The sequence below is a fragment of the Polypterus senegalus genome, chromosome 2 (genome assembly GCF_016835505.1).
Source record: "Polypterus senegalus isolate Bchr_013 chromosome 2, ASM1683550v1, whole genome shotgun sequence".
In the NCBI taxonomy this organism is placed as follows: Eukaryota; Metazoa; Chordata; class Cladistia; order Polypteriformes; family Polypteridae; genus Polypterus; species Polypterus senegalus.
In genome coordinates, this window is record NC_053155.1 from 164944944 (window position 1) to 164962931 (window position 17988).

Here is a 17988-nt window from a genome sequence, read left to right on the forward strand (position 1 = left end):
TAACACTAAGATCTGCTACAGATATTTTACACCTTTTCCCCTTAAGCTCCTGTACTGTTCTCCCTCTCAGCTGCCTGCTTTGCCTTTCTATGAGGTTAACTTTACTTTTCTCTGTCTCTTCTAGCTTTGCGCTCTTCTTACTTATAAGCTCTTCACTTGCACTGTTTGTATTCCCCCGTATTAATGAACCAATACGCTGTCGCCCACTTAACTGTTCTGCCTCTGGACGCTAAGGACTGTTTAATCTAAAATAAACAAATAAATAAAACTTTACTACCTTATTTGCTCCTACTGCTCCTTGTGCCTGAACGGTGTCTTAACGCAGGCCGCTTACCTGCGCACTACTGAGTTTCCACCTTTTACTGCTTTGAAGTCAGCCGCGGCCTTTTTTTCTTTTCCTTTAAACTAAGGAATCGCTGTTACGACGACGCGGTTATTTATGTACAAATGCCAATATCAGTTACTGCTGCTTTCTACCCTGCCGCCTCAATACTAATTCAAATACAGATAACAAGAAAAAGAACAAGTACAAATAACTTTTCCAAGCGCACTTCCAAACACCCAGCTACTTTTGCTCTTGTGCGGGTGAAAAAAGCAAAAAAACCCTTCTAAAGGGAAAAAAGCTTAAAAAATTCCCACACGGTTCCTTAGCGGCAACCAAAACCCAAGTTTTTAAAAGCAAAATTTATTTTTTAATTTAAATCTCACACCACAGAACAAACCAACAACTCTCAACAGACTCTAGCGTTTGCAAAGCACACATCAGCATAAAGCACACGTGACTCTCAGCTCTCCAATCCAAGGGTCATTGTCTTGTTGGAAGGCAAACCCTCAGCCCAGTCTGAGCAATGTAGACAATGTAGACAGTCATCTCATGGTCTTAGAGTTGGCGGGCGGGGCTCTATGAGTTGGCAGGCGTGATTCTCTGTCTTGCGTGCCCTTAGTGCAGGGGTTCTCAAATTCGGTCCTGGGGGCCGACTGTGGCTGAAGGTTTTTGTTCCAACCAGATTCCTAATCAGTGACAACACCTGATAACTCTGATCTCATTTAACTAGCTGGTATTATTTATCTTTTATTCTACATTCAGAAAAGCACAGCAGCATGATTTTTACATTTATAAGAAACTTAAAATATTTCTGGTTTTGCTATGGGTTTAAATGCTTAACTCTCTTTTTATTACATTTCACCCTTTCTCTGTGCAGTTTGCTCCCTTCATTGAATCTTAATAATGACAATTAAAAACTAGCAGAGCAGAAACCCAAGCAAACAACACTCATTTGTGAAAGGCTGCAACTACTTTAGCGTCAGCCCCACAGTACATGCGAGGACTGGCAGAAACACTCAATAAAACTGAATAAAAAGAAAATCAAGTGACGGTGAGATACGAAGAAGGCAGCTTCGCCAGCGTTTGTGTGTCAGAACCCGGTTTGCGTTAGTATGCATCGTGGTACACTGCAGAGCTATAGCGCGTCTTTAGTGAAAACAGCCGTGTCAGATGGGGTTGTATGGATTGATTCTGAACGCGACTGAGAGAATGAAAAGTGAATTAAAAAAAAAAAATAAGCTAACCTTTACAAGGATCATAAATTGCACCGGCTGTTACAGACTGAAATCAAATGTATGCTTTTATTCTAAAATAGTAAGACTAAGAGCAGTTTACTTCTCAAAACAGAGTGGTGCAGGATCGAACTCGCGACCTTTTGATTCCAAGGCGAGAACTGATTCTATTGCACCACGGAGGCAGTTATAATAAACTACTGTCAATGTCGCATGTGAAGGCGGCTTTTTGTTTCTGCAGTTATATTTTTGAATAAAAGCGCACTTGTTGTGTTATATTTGTACCTTTTGTGAAAATGTTTCTTTGTTATTTGGACTTCAGGCTTCATACATTATATAGTTTATGCCTACATTTTGTCATCTACTACTAGAATATAAAAAACGTTTCTGTTTTAACAATGTGTTGACACAGATTACTGTAGAAACAGAACAGACATGAAATGCGTGTGTTCCAAATCTATTATTTCCACTCTAAAACTCCACTTCACTCCCAAATACTCAATCAAGGCATGAGCTGAGAGAAGTTCGTGCACGTTCTAAATTGGTGGGGGGATGGAATAGCCGGCTGCTCCTAGCTTCTCTTTATCAGCACATTTAGAGGACAAAGGATGCTGGCGGAGAGGTGTGAAGGGATTTAAGAAGCAATTTAAGGTGGGACGGAATTACAAGTTTTTTCGTAGGCTCTGGTAATTCTAGTGTTAAAGAATATACAATAAGGGTGGCACGGTGGCTCAGTGGTACCGCTGTTGCCTCACAGTAGGAGACCTGGGTACACTTCCCGGATCCTCCCTGCGTGGAGTTTGCATGTTCTCCCAGTTTCTGCGTGGGTTTCCTCTGGGTGCTCCGGTTTCCTACCACAGTCCAAAGACATGCACGTTAGGTGCATTGGTGATCCTAAATTGTCCCTAGTGTGTGGGTGTGCATGTGTGCCCTGCAGTGGGCTGGTGCCTTGCCTGTGGTTTGTTTCCTGCCTTGCATCCTGTGTTGGCTGGGACTGGGTCCAGCCGACCCCCGTGACCCTGTAGTTAGGATATAGCGGGTTGGATAATGAATGGATGGACATAACAGTACAAATTACATAGTAGTAGTCCTATTAATTATTTAATTTCTTTGTAATTAAAGATGAGACAGGCCTATGGGATGTGAAGAAGTTAGTTAAACTGCATGATCTATGTCAGAAACAGAGAAAGTTATACTTCTGGGTGCATGACAGAGGCAGTTAAGGAGGATAAATAAAGAAATACTAAGGCACATGGAAGGAAAGTGGACAAGGCAGCTAGAAGCTTTGATTACTTTGCACGTCCCCAGTTCAAAGATCTTTATTTGTTTTTCTGTTATCACCTTCAACAACAAGACAGAGCACGATGTGAATGTAGCAAAAGCGATTAGAAAGTGTGGCCTTAAGTATCATGCATACAAAGTTGAAGCTACCCATACTCTACAAGACAGTACGTTTGACCATGGCAGCTTGCTGCTCCTCAGTAAATATAACAACTGCTTGCACCAATATGTATATGAGTGCATTAAAAGGAGCAAGAGAGAGCTTATTAAGGGGTTGCATATCTATTTTCTCTTTCTGGCAATTACTATGGCACCTTAGCAATAATGTCATTCTCCAATCCCAGTGTGGTGTGGTCTGGTCTGTATCATATCATTGCATTGTTGTAAGACAGCCCCACTCCATCCCTATTGTGAATAGTTCTATAATCAGTTTGTTATGCTGCTTGCCCTTTACTTGCCTATTTCATGAACTATGTAAGCATGGCTGTAGTTTTTATCATTTATAGAATGACAGAAAAAAATCAATAGAAAAATCAATAGAAATCCACTCTTAGATAGGAATTACAAAGTTTATAACGGACCACAACTTATCAGACCCCTGGAGGTTTCTAAAACCAAACTCAAGAACCTATTGTTTCTACTCACCAGTACATCATTGATACTCAAGAATTGATTATTTCTTTATAGATAATAATTTCTTGCCTACGATTAAATCTTGCAAGTACGATGCTATTGTTATTTCCGATCATGCACCTCTGATCTTGGAGCTAAAGTCACTATGCCCCACACAGTCAGACGAGACAAGAATTGTACAGAATTTATATCCAAACAAATCAGTTTCTTCCTGGAGACAAATACATCCTCAGAGATCTCTGCAGGAATACTCTGGGAAACTCTTAAGGCCTTCTTAAGAAGACAGATTATTTCATATGTTTCTCACAGAAATAAATTAGAAACAAAGAAAGTATCAGAGCTAAAAAGCGAAATTACTAGAATAGATGAAGAGCATGCCAGGCTTCCAAGCGAGGCTCTACTGTACATAGGAAAAGGCAGGCTCTGCATTCAGAAATCAACTAAAGAAACTGAACAACTAATTTATAAATCCAGACATCATTATTATAAACATGGAGAAAAAGCTAATAAGCTGTTAGCTCAACAATTCCACAAGCAAGAAGTTCGCAACGCAATCCCAGTAATCACCAACACGAACGGAGACAAAATCATCGACAATAAAAATATAATGCACTTATTTAAAGACTACTATAAGTCCTTATATTCTACTGAGTTTAAAGAAGACAGCCACACAATCTAATATATTTCTGGATACATTACGGATACCACAAATACAGTGCGTCCAGAAAGTATTCACAGCGCATAACTTTTTCCACATTTTGTTATGTTACAGCCTTATTCCAAAATGGATTAAATTCATTTTTTCCACATAATTCTACACACAACATCCCATAATGACAACGTGAAAAAAGTTTACCTGAGGTTTTTGCAAATTTATTAAAAATAAAAAAAAAAATTTAAAGCACATGCACATACGTATTCACAGCCTTTGCAATGAAGCTCAAAATTGAGTGCAGGTGCATCCTTCTTCCCCTGATCATCCTTGAGATTCTTCTGCAGCTTAATTGGAGTCCACCTGTGGTAAATTGGACATGATTTGGAAAGACAAACACCTGTCTATATAAGGTCCCACAGTTGACAGTTCATGTCAGAGCACAAACCAAGCATGAAGTCAAAGGAATTGTCTGTAGACCTCCGAGACAGGATTGTCACAAGGCACAAATCTGGGGAAGGTTACAGAAAAATTTCTGCTGCTTTGAAGGTCTCAATGAGCACAGTGGCCTCCATCATCCGTAAGTGAAAGAAATTGAAACCACCAGGACTCTTCCTAGAGCTGGCCGGCCATCTAAACTGAGCAATTGGGGGAGAAGGGCCTTAGTCAGGGAGGTGACCAAGAACCCGATGGTCACTCTGTCAGAGGTCTAGAGGTCCTCTGTGGAGAGAGGAGAACCTTCCAGAAGGACAACCATCTGGCATCATGCTGTGGGGATGTTTTTCAGCGGCAGGAACTGGGAGACTAGTCAGGATAAAGGGAAAGATGACTGCAGTGATGTACAGAGACATTCTGGATGAAAACCTTCTCCAGAGCGTTCTTGACCTCAGACTGGGGCGACGGTTTATCTTTCAGCAGGACATTGACCCTAAGCACACAGCCAAGATATCAAAGGAGTGGCTTCAGGACAACTCTGTGAATGCACTTGAGTGGCCCAGCCAGAGCCCAGACTTGAATCCAATTGAACATCTCTGGAGAGATCTTAAAATGGCCGTGCAACCTGATGGAGCTTGAGAGGTGCTGCAAAGAGGAATGGGCGAAAGTGGCCAAGGATAGGTGTGCCAAGTTTGTGGCATCATATTCAAAAAGAATTGAGGCTGTAATTGCTGCCAAAGGTGCATCGACAAAGTACTGAGCAAAGGCTGTGAAAACTTATGTGCATGTGAATTCTAAGTTTTTTTATTTATAATAAATTTGCGAAAACCTCAAGTAAACTTTTTTTCACGTTGTCATTATGGGGTGTTGTGTGTAGAATTCTGAGGAAAAAAATGAATTTAATCCATTTTGGAATAAGGCTGTAACATAACAAAATGTGGAAAAAGTGATGTGCTGTGAATACTTTCCGGATGTACTGTAGATACTCTTAGTGTGGAGGAACTGGATAAACCTCTGGCGCTATCAGAATTACTAGAAGCTAAAAAGTCACTTCTGTGCGGGAAAGCCGCAGGCCCTGATGGCTACCCTGCAGAATTTTGTAAGAAATTCTCCACTCAGCTAGCTCTTCTATTAGCAACATTTATAGAAGCTAGAGACAATCAAACTCTTCCTCAAACTTTTCACCCAACAAAATAAGGACTTATTACAATGTGCATCATACAGACCGATTTCACTTCTGAATAATGATGTTAAGATACTCTCAAAAATCATAGCTAGAAGGATGGAGAAAGTGCTCCCTTTGGTAACATCACAAGATCAAACTGGATTTATCAAGGGTCGACACTTATCTTCCAATCTTCAATGCCTGTTTAATGTAATATACTCACCAACAAAATCAAAGACCCAAGAAATATTATTATCATTGGATGCAGAAAAAACATTTGACATGATTGAATGGAAATACCTTTTCACTACATTAGAGAAATTTTGGTTTGGTTTTGTGCATGGATCAAACTACTGTATACCAATCCAGAAGCTTTAGTTTGTATCAACATTTGTTCAGATTACTTTAAACTAGAATGAGGTACCAGACAGAGATGCCCCTTGTCACTGCTGCTATTTGCAATCGCCATTGAACCACTGGCGGTTCACTGTCGAAATGCTGATCACATAAAGGGGATTATTAGAGAAGGACTGGAAAAGAAGATGTCTCTATATGCAGATGATATGGTACTGTATATATCAGACCCACAAAATTCTGTGCCTGCAGTCTTAAGAGCACTTACAGAATTTCAAAAGATTTTTGGTCTCAGAATTAATCTGAATAAAAGTGTACTCTTTCCAGTGAATTCTCAAGCATATAATATTAGATTAGACACCCTACCTTTTATCATTGCAGAACAGTTTAAATACCTAGGGGTAAACATCACAAGTAAACATAAAGCTCTTTATCAACAAAATTTTGACATCTGCATGGAAAAAATTAAGCAAAACTTGCATAGATGGTCGACCCTTCATCTCACTCTAGCTGGAAGAATCAACATTGTTAAGATGAATATTCGTCCTAAGCTTCTTTTTAAAACATTCCAAAATACACCAATAAATAATTTTTTAAGCAATTAGATTCAACAATAACCTCATTTATTTGGAATTCAAAACATCCATGTATCCAAAGAATGACCCTACAAAGACCAAAGGCAGAAGGTGGCATGGCTCTACCTTTCAGTTTTATTACTGGACAGCAAACATACAAGCTATAAAAACCTGGACACAAACAGAAGAACTTACACAGACATGGTCTGCAATAGAAGTAAAATCCTGCAGTACTTCTTTATATTCCCTGCTTTGTGCCCCAATAAATGCAAGTTATCTGCAATATACTGATAACCCAATTGTGGTTCACTCACTCAGAATATGGAACCAATGTAGAAAGCATTTTAAGATGGAAAAGCTTTATTCTGTGGCACCTCTGCAAAAGAACCACCTCTTTCAACCTTCATAAACATACGCAATTTTTAATATCAGGAAAAAATTTGTGATTAACTTGCTTAGAGATCTTTATATAGACCAAAATTTTTAATTACCTTTCAGACAGCCTTGGTGTCACAATCCCTCCTCCTAACCCATTAACAGCTATGTTTGGGACTCTTCCAGATGGGTTTAAAGTGGAGAAGGACAAACAAACTGTGATTGCATTCACTACACTTTTTGCATGCAGACTAATTTTGCTAAACTGGAAGAATCCTAATTCTCCTCTTTTAAGTCAGTGGGAAACCAATATTTTATACTATCTGCAATTGGAAAAAATCAAATACTCAGAAGATCTGTACAGTTTTTTTTTTTTTAAAAACATGGCAGGATCTAATCAATAATATTTTAGAATAAGCTTTTAAAGCACAGAGGAAGCAATTATTTCTGCATTTCTTTTTCTTCTCCATTAATCTCTATAGCTTATTAAACTCATCAATTTAGGTATGTTTACAAGCCTTAAGTTTTACTCCGTTTGGCCATGCAGAGGTGAGGGTCGACTTGTTCTCAATCCTACTTTTTGTAAAAATTGATTGATTTGTATGGAATGATTACAATAAAATTAATAATAAAAAAAGAAAATCAACAGAAATAATATTGCTAACTGAAATCTTGTGTTTTGCTCTTCACTAATAACTACTGAAGTTGTTTTTTTTTAATTGAAACATATGCTAACATTTAAAGTGAAATAATGTATAAAAAATATTCTCTGTGCCAAGAAATTATTTATTTGTACATTCATTCAAACTGTATTAAGCTGTCTGTGGCTTTTGGAGGTAAGGCAGTAGAGACACATTATAAAGGTGCCAAGGTGATGGAAAATTAATGAGAACAAAAGGATTTAGATGCCACTTGGCATACTCTTGGGAGTTTCATTACTGAAAAAAAGCATGGTATTTCTAATTTTAAGGATAAATTATTAATGTTAGAAAGCCTTTCCTTATAAGAGAACTTTAGAAGCATGGAAATATGTTATCCAGTAGTTTGGTAAATAGTAGGACTTTTTGGTCCTTAAAACTTTGATGTTCATTCTTCTAACCATCCACGTGAAACAATTCAGTCCCCAGTTGACCAATTTAGTTGAAATTTGGCACACTTATTCTTCAAACAAATTTTTCAAGTAAGGTAAACGTTCAACTAGATATTTTAGATATCTCACTGAAGCACGTTGGTGAACATTCAAACTCATGTATCTTAAAGCTGAAAAACATTCTGTGTGACTTCAACTATCACTTAGTTTGCCATTTACTATTTAGCTTAAGAGAGATTGTTTCAACTTGTATGTTTTGTGTATTTCCTTTTTTTACATTTATGATAGCAGCTCCTGTTGGATAAACAGATCACCTGTGCAAGTTAGTGAAATGCCAGCAGAGTTGTGCATGGGAGCACCTGTGGCTTGTGCTTGATGGTGGTTAACTCTCAAACAGGTACTTCTTTCAAAGCATATATATTTAAGAAATATAAACTACAACTAACCATAAACAAACCACAATCAATAAATAACAACAGGACAAAAAAATTCAATTTTTACGGCACTTGAGTTGGAATCAAGTGTCTATGAAAATTGTTTCAGTCACCACAATCTTACCTGAGCCCTGTTTTTAAGTACATGATATTAAAAATGCTAGTTAGAAATGGTATTTTATATACTTTACTAACATAGGTAAATATATTTTATTCATATATATATATATTATTCATTTTACAAAATTATTACAAAACATTCAATGAAATAAAAAAAGGTTCTAACTTTCAAATCAGTGACAAAGTTCCTGGTCCAACCTAAAGTTCATGCCATAGACACATTTTCTAACCTGTTCAACATGGTCAAAAAATGTTTTTATTTTACATTAAATAATTTTTATAAAAGTCACAAAATCCAATATAAATGAATACATTTGAGTTTGGAAAATTTTAAACTCTGCCATAGTTAACCCATTTTAACAAACCAAACACACTGTCATATAAAGATTTTCAGTAAGAAAAAGATTTACTGATAAAACATACATTACCAACCTCATATGTTTGCTCTCTTGTGCAAGATTCATTGTCTCCGTCACTGTCAAAATCAAATTCATCTTCAGAATTTAACGAAGAGATATTTGGACTTTTCATCAGTTGTGATCCTTCTAGTTCACATTCTTTATATTGTTCCTTTGAGTTTGTTAGGTATGATTGATTATTCAAATCATTTAAGAAGGGGCACTCTGTTTCCTTTACATGGATATTGGAGTATGATTTGCAAGTTTCATTTATGTTTATGGATAACCAGGGGCATTCAGTGAGTTTCTCTGAAGAGACCTGTACAGGCAAAGTCTGACCTTCTTCTTCATGGGCTATACTCAATTCATTCCAAACTTCCATAGCCAGATGTTGTGATACTTCCTTTTCCCTGCTACTTCCAGTACTGATATTTAGGTTTCCCTCCTGAATGCTTTGAGAAGTAGGAGGACTGTCTAGAATGGTTTCTATTTTTTTTGTTCCAAAAAGAGAGGTGTTGTTATTCTCTGTGCTATAGCCTTCTAAAACTTTCTTCTTCTCTGGACACTGAAGAGAATTGGTTTTACTTTGCAAGGGATTAAACAGGACAGGTTTTCCAGAAAGTGTGTTAGTACAAGGATGACAGACATTATTATTATTGCCTGCATCTTGAGAGGTACATGTTTTTGTTTCTTCATAATTGATCTTATTAATTTCAAAGTTATTGTGCCCACTTTCTTTATCTATGCCGTCAAAACTTTGACCTTTGTCAGCACATTCTTCAATCTGTGTTTCCTGATTTTCCTTTGAATGATTCTGAATCTTCTTGTAAATGGAACTCAGTGAAGTGGACAGAGTGTGAGTATTAATCTCTCCTGTAATCAAACTTGCCTCTTTATCAGGCACTGTGAGATTAGAACCAAGAGGACTAGAACAATCATCATCTAAAAGGCCAAAATTAACATTCAAAAGCATAGACTCTTCAAAAACAGTCTGAGTTTTGGACTTCCAGTACTTTGACCTAGGGCATTTTTTTTCACTATTATCCTCAAAGTCTGTTTCAGTCTGAAAAAATTTTGAAATAAGAAAACTGAAGCATGTTTTCTCTAAGTTATGGAACCCAAGAAAATCAGCACATGTTTGGATTTCCAATATACTGTCTTTGGTTAAAATTAATTTGGCAGTATATGCAAAATCAAGCAATGAACTAAATCCTTTAGCAGTAACCTAGAAAAAACAAAAGAAAAATTAAATTACAAAGTATACACTTAAACAACTGAAACCTGACATTTAATGCATGATTGTTATGACAATTGCAAAAGGTATTTAAAAAAAGTACTGTTAGTAAATTCCCTTAAAATGCTCAATGATCTATCCAGCCATCATGCCCACTAAAATCTAATCCAGGGTCTCAGGGTAAGACAAACCTGAACACAAACCAGAAATCACACCTGAAAAGAATACCACTTCTTTGCAGGGCACACTCTCATACACCCTCATGTTCCAATACTGTATATAGTGTTAATTTTGAGACAACTTAACACAAATGACATGGGATAAAAGCTAGAGAACCCACAGAAAAAAACACAAATATACAGACATACCACAAAAGGTACATATTATTCAAACTTCACATTCTGAAAATATATGACTGGAGTACTTAACCCTGTGTCAGTATATTAGTCTGATCTTAACTGAGGTAAGGCCCTTAAGAACACTGGAAGCAGTGACAAATTTGGTGGCTTTGCAGGTGGCAGACATTTATTGACACAAGGTTATGTAGTTTAATTTTATGAAAAATGTTTTATAAAGCATTTTTAATTCCTCTTTACTATCCATGATGCATTCCACTTCCTCCTTAACTGTTCTTTTACTACTAAAATAATGAAAGAATCTCTTTGGGTCTTCTTTTGCCTTATTGGTCATATTCCTCCCTAACAGCCTTTTAGCCTCCCTAATATCCTTCTTAACACTAGAATTCCTGAAGACTACAAAAAAACTTGTAATCCCGGCCCATCTTAAATCCCTTTCTTTGCAGTTTCTTTTTCAAGTCTTTAGTAACCCACTGCACAGTTTTTTCAAATTTCATACTGATTCCAAATTTAGGTACAGTAGAGTCTCGCTTATCCTACCTTCGCTTATCCAACATTCCGTATTATCTGACGTCCCACCGAAAAAAAAAAAACAATCGGCAACAACAACTGCAAGTTGTGAGCATGAACGTAGTCTATTTTTTGTTGCTCCCAACTCTGCCGCAGCTAATTACAGTGGAACCTCGGTTTGCGAGCATAATTTGTTCTGGAAATGTGCTTGCAGTCCAAAGCACTCGTACAGTATATCAATGTGAATTTCCCCATAAGAAATAATGGAAACTTAGATGATTCGTTCCACAACCCAAAACTATTCATATAAAAATGATTAATACAAAATATAAAGTAAAAATACATAAAGCAAATTAACCTGCACTTTACCTTTGAAAAGAATCATGACTGGTGTGAGTGAGTTTCTAAACTCTTGTGGGATTCCACCCAACAGGAAGAGTGTCCCAAACCTGCAATCGCAGTCTCCCAGCGCTGTAGCAGTTCGATGTAAAAGCCAATCTGAAAAGATTGCGGACATGCTATAAGCGCCTGCAATTGATGGGTGATACAAGGAACAAGGAACATTATAAATGCACTGTGCTCAGTATTACTTTCCCCCAGACCCTGCCTGACTGCTGTGTCTGTGTATAGGAGAATGGCAGATCCCACTAAAATAAATAACTGCGCTGTTGCTGTTTCAAGCTTAATAAAGCTGGTGTTGCTAAAAGTACTGAGACTCAGCTTCGAGTTTTCGGGGGCAAGACGGGGACTCGCACGTCACAGCACAAACACACACATGCAGTCACAATGCTGTAGTAAGCAGTATACGCTCGTACGGATGTTGACTATATAGTGATGGAGTTAAGGCTAGAAACTGCAATTAATTACATTGAGCAACAAGAAGAAGTGACAGGAATCGACATAATGATGCTACAAAGATGGCGAGACTTCACAGCGAAGAAACGGCACTCATCAGGAAAGCAGACTATGATCAAAAATGTCTTTAAATCATCACAGGACTGAAGTTTTTAAGTAAAGTACATACTGTATTTAACGTCAGACAATTCTGTAACTGTAAGTTCATTTTTTCAGTAAATTTATTCTGTTGATTTGTTGTAAAACATGATCATTAGGTTTGTAATGTGTAAAATTATAACAAAGTTTGACTTTAATAGGTTTTTTCATAACACCTGCCATTATCCAACATTTTCGCTTATCCGACGTTCAGCCGAGACTCTACTGTACGTACCTGTCTCACATTATATGTAAAATGTTTTTAAACCTGTTCCACTGCTCCTCAACTGTCTCCATATTTAATAGTTTATCCCAGTCTATTCACTTTAGACTTTGCTGCATCTACCCTACCAAAGTTAAACAGTTTTAGTCTTCACATCTGCACTATTCCAAAACACTAAGAACTGTATTATATTATGGTCACTTGACCCTAGTGTTTTAATCACCTCTGCACCTTCAATTCTAGACAGGTTTCTCCTAGCATTAGTGCATTAACACACGTACTGTGTTAAAAAACAGTCACTGATTACTTCTTAAAACTCCTCTTGAACTTGTGCTCCACCATTTGCAAAATTATCCCAATTAATATTTGGGTAGTTAAATACCTCCATGACTTTAATATCCCCCTGTAAACTTGGCTTTTTAGTACAGTGATCCCTCGCTAAATCGCGCTTCGACTTTTGCTGCTTCACTCCATTGGGGATTTTAAATGTAAGCATATCTAAATATATATCACAGATTTTTCACTGGTTCCGCGGACAATGGGTCTTTTAATTTATGGTACATGCTTCCTCAGTTTGTTTGCCCAGTTGATTTCATGCAAGGGACGCTATTGGCGGATGGCTTAGAAACTACCCAATCAGAGCATGTATTACGTATTAACTAAAACTCAATGATATACGATATGCTTCCCGCGCGGTGCATGATTGTTTGCTTTTCTCTGTCTCTCTCACTCTCTTTGACATTCTCTGCGCCTGACGGAGGGGATGTGAGCAGAGGGGCTGTTTGCACAGAGGCTGTTTGCCTAGAGGATACGGACGCTCCTCTAAAAAATGCTGCTTTATCGCGGTGCTTCAGTATACTTAAAAGCCCAAAAGCACGTATTGATTTTTTGCTTTTCTCTCACTCTCTCTCTCTCTCTCCCCGACATTCTCTGCTCCTGACATGCATTCCTTTGAAGAGAAGATATATTTGCATTCTTTTAATTGTGAGAAAGAACTGTCATCTCTGTCTTGTCATGGAGCACAGTTTAAACTTTTGACTAAATGGTGTTATTTCATGTCTAGAGAGCTCTAATAATGTTAACAGTGTGGGAGAGTTTATAAGGGCTTAAAATATATAAAAATAACCATACAAACATATGGTTTCTACTTCGCGGATTTTCATCTATCGCGGGGGGTATCTATCGCTGGAACGCAATCCCCGCGATTGAGGAGGGATTACTGTACTACTAAAAAGATGTGCACTGAAATTACTGTCTGCATTGGGCAGTCTACAACAAACTCCTAAAATAAGACCGCTTTCCCTAATGCTTTCCAGATGAAGACAGATGTCCTCACTAAGACAGGGCTCACTGTCCAATTGATGAAGACTTATGTTTAAATTCTGTTTGACATGAAAATCACACCCACCTCATTTTCGGTTCTGTCTGTTTTTCCAAAGAAATTTGTATCTATATTATACTCATGCCCATCTTTACTATCCATCCATCCATTATCCAACATACTATATCCTAAATACAAGATACCGGGGGTCCGCTGGAGCCAAATCTAACCAACACAGGGCCCAAAGCAGGAAACAAACCCTGGGCAGGGCGCCAGCCAACCACAGGTCACACACACACACCAAGCACAATTCAGAATCGCCAATGCACCTAACCTGCATGTCTTTGGACTGTGGGAGGAAACTGGATTACCCAGAGGAAACCCACGCAGTCATGGTGGAGAACGTACAAACTCCACGCAGGGAGGACCCAGGAAGCGAACCCGGGTCTCCTAACTGCGAGGCAGCAATGCTACCCACTGTGCCACCCATCTTTACTATTCAGCCATATTTCTGTTATTGCTATAATATCATAATTATGCTCTGCTACATACCACGCCAACTTGTTTTATTTTTGATACATCTAGCATTAAGGCAAGCTATTTTTCATGCATTAATCATTTTGCTTTTACATTTAAATGTTGGGTTAGAATTTACATTACTATGCATTTTTATTTTTACACTATTGTTTGTTCCTTCATGTACAGTTCTAAACCTGGTCTGTCCTAAACTCCCTGCCACCTCGATACCCTAGTTTAAACAATCCATGACTCATCTGCTCATACACCTCCCCAGTACATTGCCACCTAGCCGTTCAGTTCCCATCTGTTCCAAAAAGAGTTCCAATAGTATTATCTGAGACCAGAAGTGCAAATATCATTTATCCTTACTTTCATACAAGTTTTTGATAAGGTACCAAATAAAATACTATGCATCAAACTGAAATAAGTGGGAATTCAGAAAATAGTGTATAGAGGAGTGCAAAACTGCTTCAAACACAGGAAGCAAAGATTATGGTTCAAGGAACCTTGTTAGGGATTCATGTATGAGCCACTGTTCTCTATCGAACAAATTGAGCAAGAATACAAATCACATGCCTCTGACATAACAAGCTACTTAAGTATGACACCATACTAGGCAGAATGACAGATAATCTAGAATTGTTTGAATCATTGCTGAGGGACTTGGCCATAATACAGACTTGGGCAGATATGCAGTGAATGAGGATTAATGCAAATAAGGTAGTACATGTAGGACCTAAAAACGTTGGATTTGAATAAATAATAGTAGGTTTAAAACTTGAACTTGAATTCTTATGAGGACTCACTTTATATGCAGGTTTGCTCACTCTACCAGACCTTGTTATGATGCATCTTTCCACAGACAGATTTGCAGTAGCTGAAGGCATCTTATCCTGCTTAAAACAAAGTTTCTCCATGTGTTACATTCCTGTTCGCTTCTCTTCCTTTGCATTATTTAAGGTTTTAGTTGATAATGCCTGTAAATGTTGGCAGGTTCTCCTTTTCTTACAACATATGAGTTTAGAGTCACACATTCTTTTATCACCATTATGAGTCCCTTCCACGTCTTTTCGCTATCCAGTTTGATGAGGATTGGATCTCCCTTTTAGAAAATAGGTAAGTCTCGTACTCTGTGACTTTTGTTAAAATAGTAAGCCTGTTTTTTGGCCCTGCTGTACCTCAGAACGACATTCTTTTTCAGGACATTTTAGCTTGACATAGCCTTACAGGACGGGCTGTCCTACTTTTCCATCCCATTAAAAGTTCTGCAGAGCTTATTTCTGAACATATTGCTGGTGTTGCTTGGTACATTATCATTGCTAATAAAGGAATGGCTTGTTGCAAGATTCACTACGCTTTTTGCACAGCCAGCTCAGCGTGTACATTAGCTTTTGCGTGGGTTGGACTGGAGGTTAAGTGTTCAAAATCATACTAGGCATTGAATCCTTTCCAGGCTCATATACTGGGCTCATTGTTGTTTACATTTGACTGGGAATTCCAAATGTAGCAAAAATTCATTTCATTCTTTTAATTACTTTATCTGCAGTAGTTACTGGCAAATGGAGTATTTCAAGATAATGCAAATAATAATCTGATATTACAAGATAATTACACCCCTGATATTCACAGATATCTGTGCCTATTTTCTACCACAAACTGTCTGAAAATGACATAAGGCTGTTCTTTCCTCTGTGTTGGCCTTCTTTCCCAACAAAACTTTCATGCCCCCACACAACAGTTAATATCTGTGGATATTACTGGCCAATATACTGCTGCCTTCGTGTGATCCCTACCATAGCTGTAAGCTAAATAATACTGTATTGCGTTTCTGAATTCTATACTCAACAGGCTAAAGTGAGAACTATGCATTGTGCCCTTAACTGTATAGTTGGCCAGAGCTGGAATAACATTCGATCTGGCTTTTTATACAAAGTACAGTGATGGCAAAAGTGCGACATACATTCTTTCTCCGATGTAGGACCCTCATCATCATCTGAGTTCACCTCTGTTATAGGACATCTTTATGTGAAAACAGCAGTGTCCCATTGGGGGAAGTGTGAACATAACTGGGAGAATAAAACTGAATTAAAAAAAAAAACAAAGCTAACCTTTACAAGTACCATAAATTTATACCAGCTGTTACAGACTCAAATCAAATGTATGTTTATATTCTAATATAGTAAGAATAACAGCAGCTCAAAATGGAGACGTCCAGGGTCGAACCCATGAACTTTTGATTACCAATCAGCAGTTCTTACCATTGTGCCACCAAAGCGGTCATATCAAAGGTGTGTCAATGTCGCACCCTAACACAGGTTCTCTTTCTGTAGTTATATTCTTGAATAAAAACGCATTTCTTTTATAATTATACCTTTTGTGTAAGTTTTTATTTGATATTTGGACTTCAGGCTTCACACATTATACACTTCATGTCTACATTTTGTCAATTATTAATAAAACATGAAAAACGTTTCTGTTTTAATGATGTGTTTACATAAATTGTTGTAGACATGGAACACACATGAAATGCATATGTTCCAAATAACGATATAGTATTTACTCTATACAACTCTAAGCAAATGACATGCAGGTAAACAGACTTGAGCTGAGAAAACTGTGCGGCGGTGGGGGGATGTGATAGATAGATAGATAGATAGATAGATAGATAGATAGATAGATAGATAGATAGATAGATAGATAGATAGATAGATAGATAGATAGATAGATAGATACTTTATTAATCCCAAGGGGAAATTCACATAATCCAGCAGCAGTATACTGATACAAAGAAACAATATTAAATTAAATAGTAATAAAAATGAAAAAAATGTTAGCATTTACTCCCCCGGGTGGAATTGAAGAGTCGCATAGTGTGGGGGAGGAACGATCTCCTCAGTCTGTCAGTGGAGCAGGACAGTGACAAAAGTCTGTCACTGAAGCTACTCCTCTGCCTGGAAATGACACTGTTAAGTGGATGCAGTGGATTATTCATGATTGACAGGAGTTTGCTTAGTGCCCGTCGCTCTGCTACAGATATTAAACTGTCCAACTTTATTCCTAAAATAGAGCCTGCCTTCTTAACAAGTTTGTCCAGGCGGAGCAGGCTGCTTGCTGCTTATCGACACATTTACAAGACAAAAGACGCTGACAGACAGGTGCGAAGGGATTTAAAGTGGACCGCATTTACAGTAGAGCAGTTTAAAACACTGCTGAAAACATATTACTTTAACATGGCCTTTCTATAACTTCAATTTAACTTAATCCTGATACTCTATATGTTCAATTCATCATAATAACTATTCATGGTGGCTCTAAAATCTGTACTGACCGCTACTCTCTTTTCTGTTTCTTTTTCCGGTTTCTTTGTGGTGGTGGCCTGCGCCACCTCCACCTACTCAAAGCTTCATGATGCTCCAACAATGATGGATGGATTAAAAGGCAGAAGTCTACGTGACCATCTTCATCAAGCCCTTCCGTGAGAACCCTAAATCCAAAGAGGACTGTTTCATTTATGTTAGGTAGAATGCCCAGAGGGGACTGGGCGGTCTCATGGTCTGGAATCCCTACAGATTTTTTTTTCCCAGCCGCCTGGAGTTTTTTTGTTTTTCTGTCGCCTGGCCATTGAACCTTACTCTTATTCGATGTTAATTAATGTTGATTTATTTTGTTTTCTTATTGTGTCTTTTATTTTTCTATTCTTTATTATGTAAAGCACTTTGAGCTACTGCTTGTATGAAAATGTGCTATATAAATAAAAGTTGTT

The 17988-nt window shown here is 37.8% G+C and overlaps 1 protein-coding gene across 1 annotated transcript in view; it reads right to left on the bottom strand.

Annotated features, from left to right (window-relative positions):
• LOC120523529 (transcription regulator protein BACH1-like) overlaps positions 1–17988 on the bottom strand; it is a 144065-nt gene that overhangs the window by 56208 nt on the left and 69869 nt on the right. Inside the window, exon 3 of the mRNA XM_039744928.1 lies at positions 9104–10294. Within this exon, the coding sequence (XP_039600862.1) occupies positions 9104–10294 (1191 nt within the window). The remainder of the gene's footprint in view (positions 1–9103; positions 10295–17988) is intronic.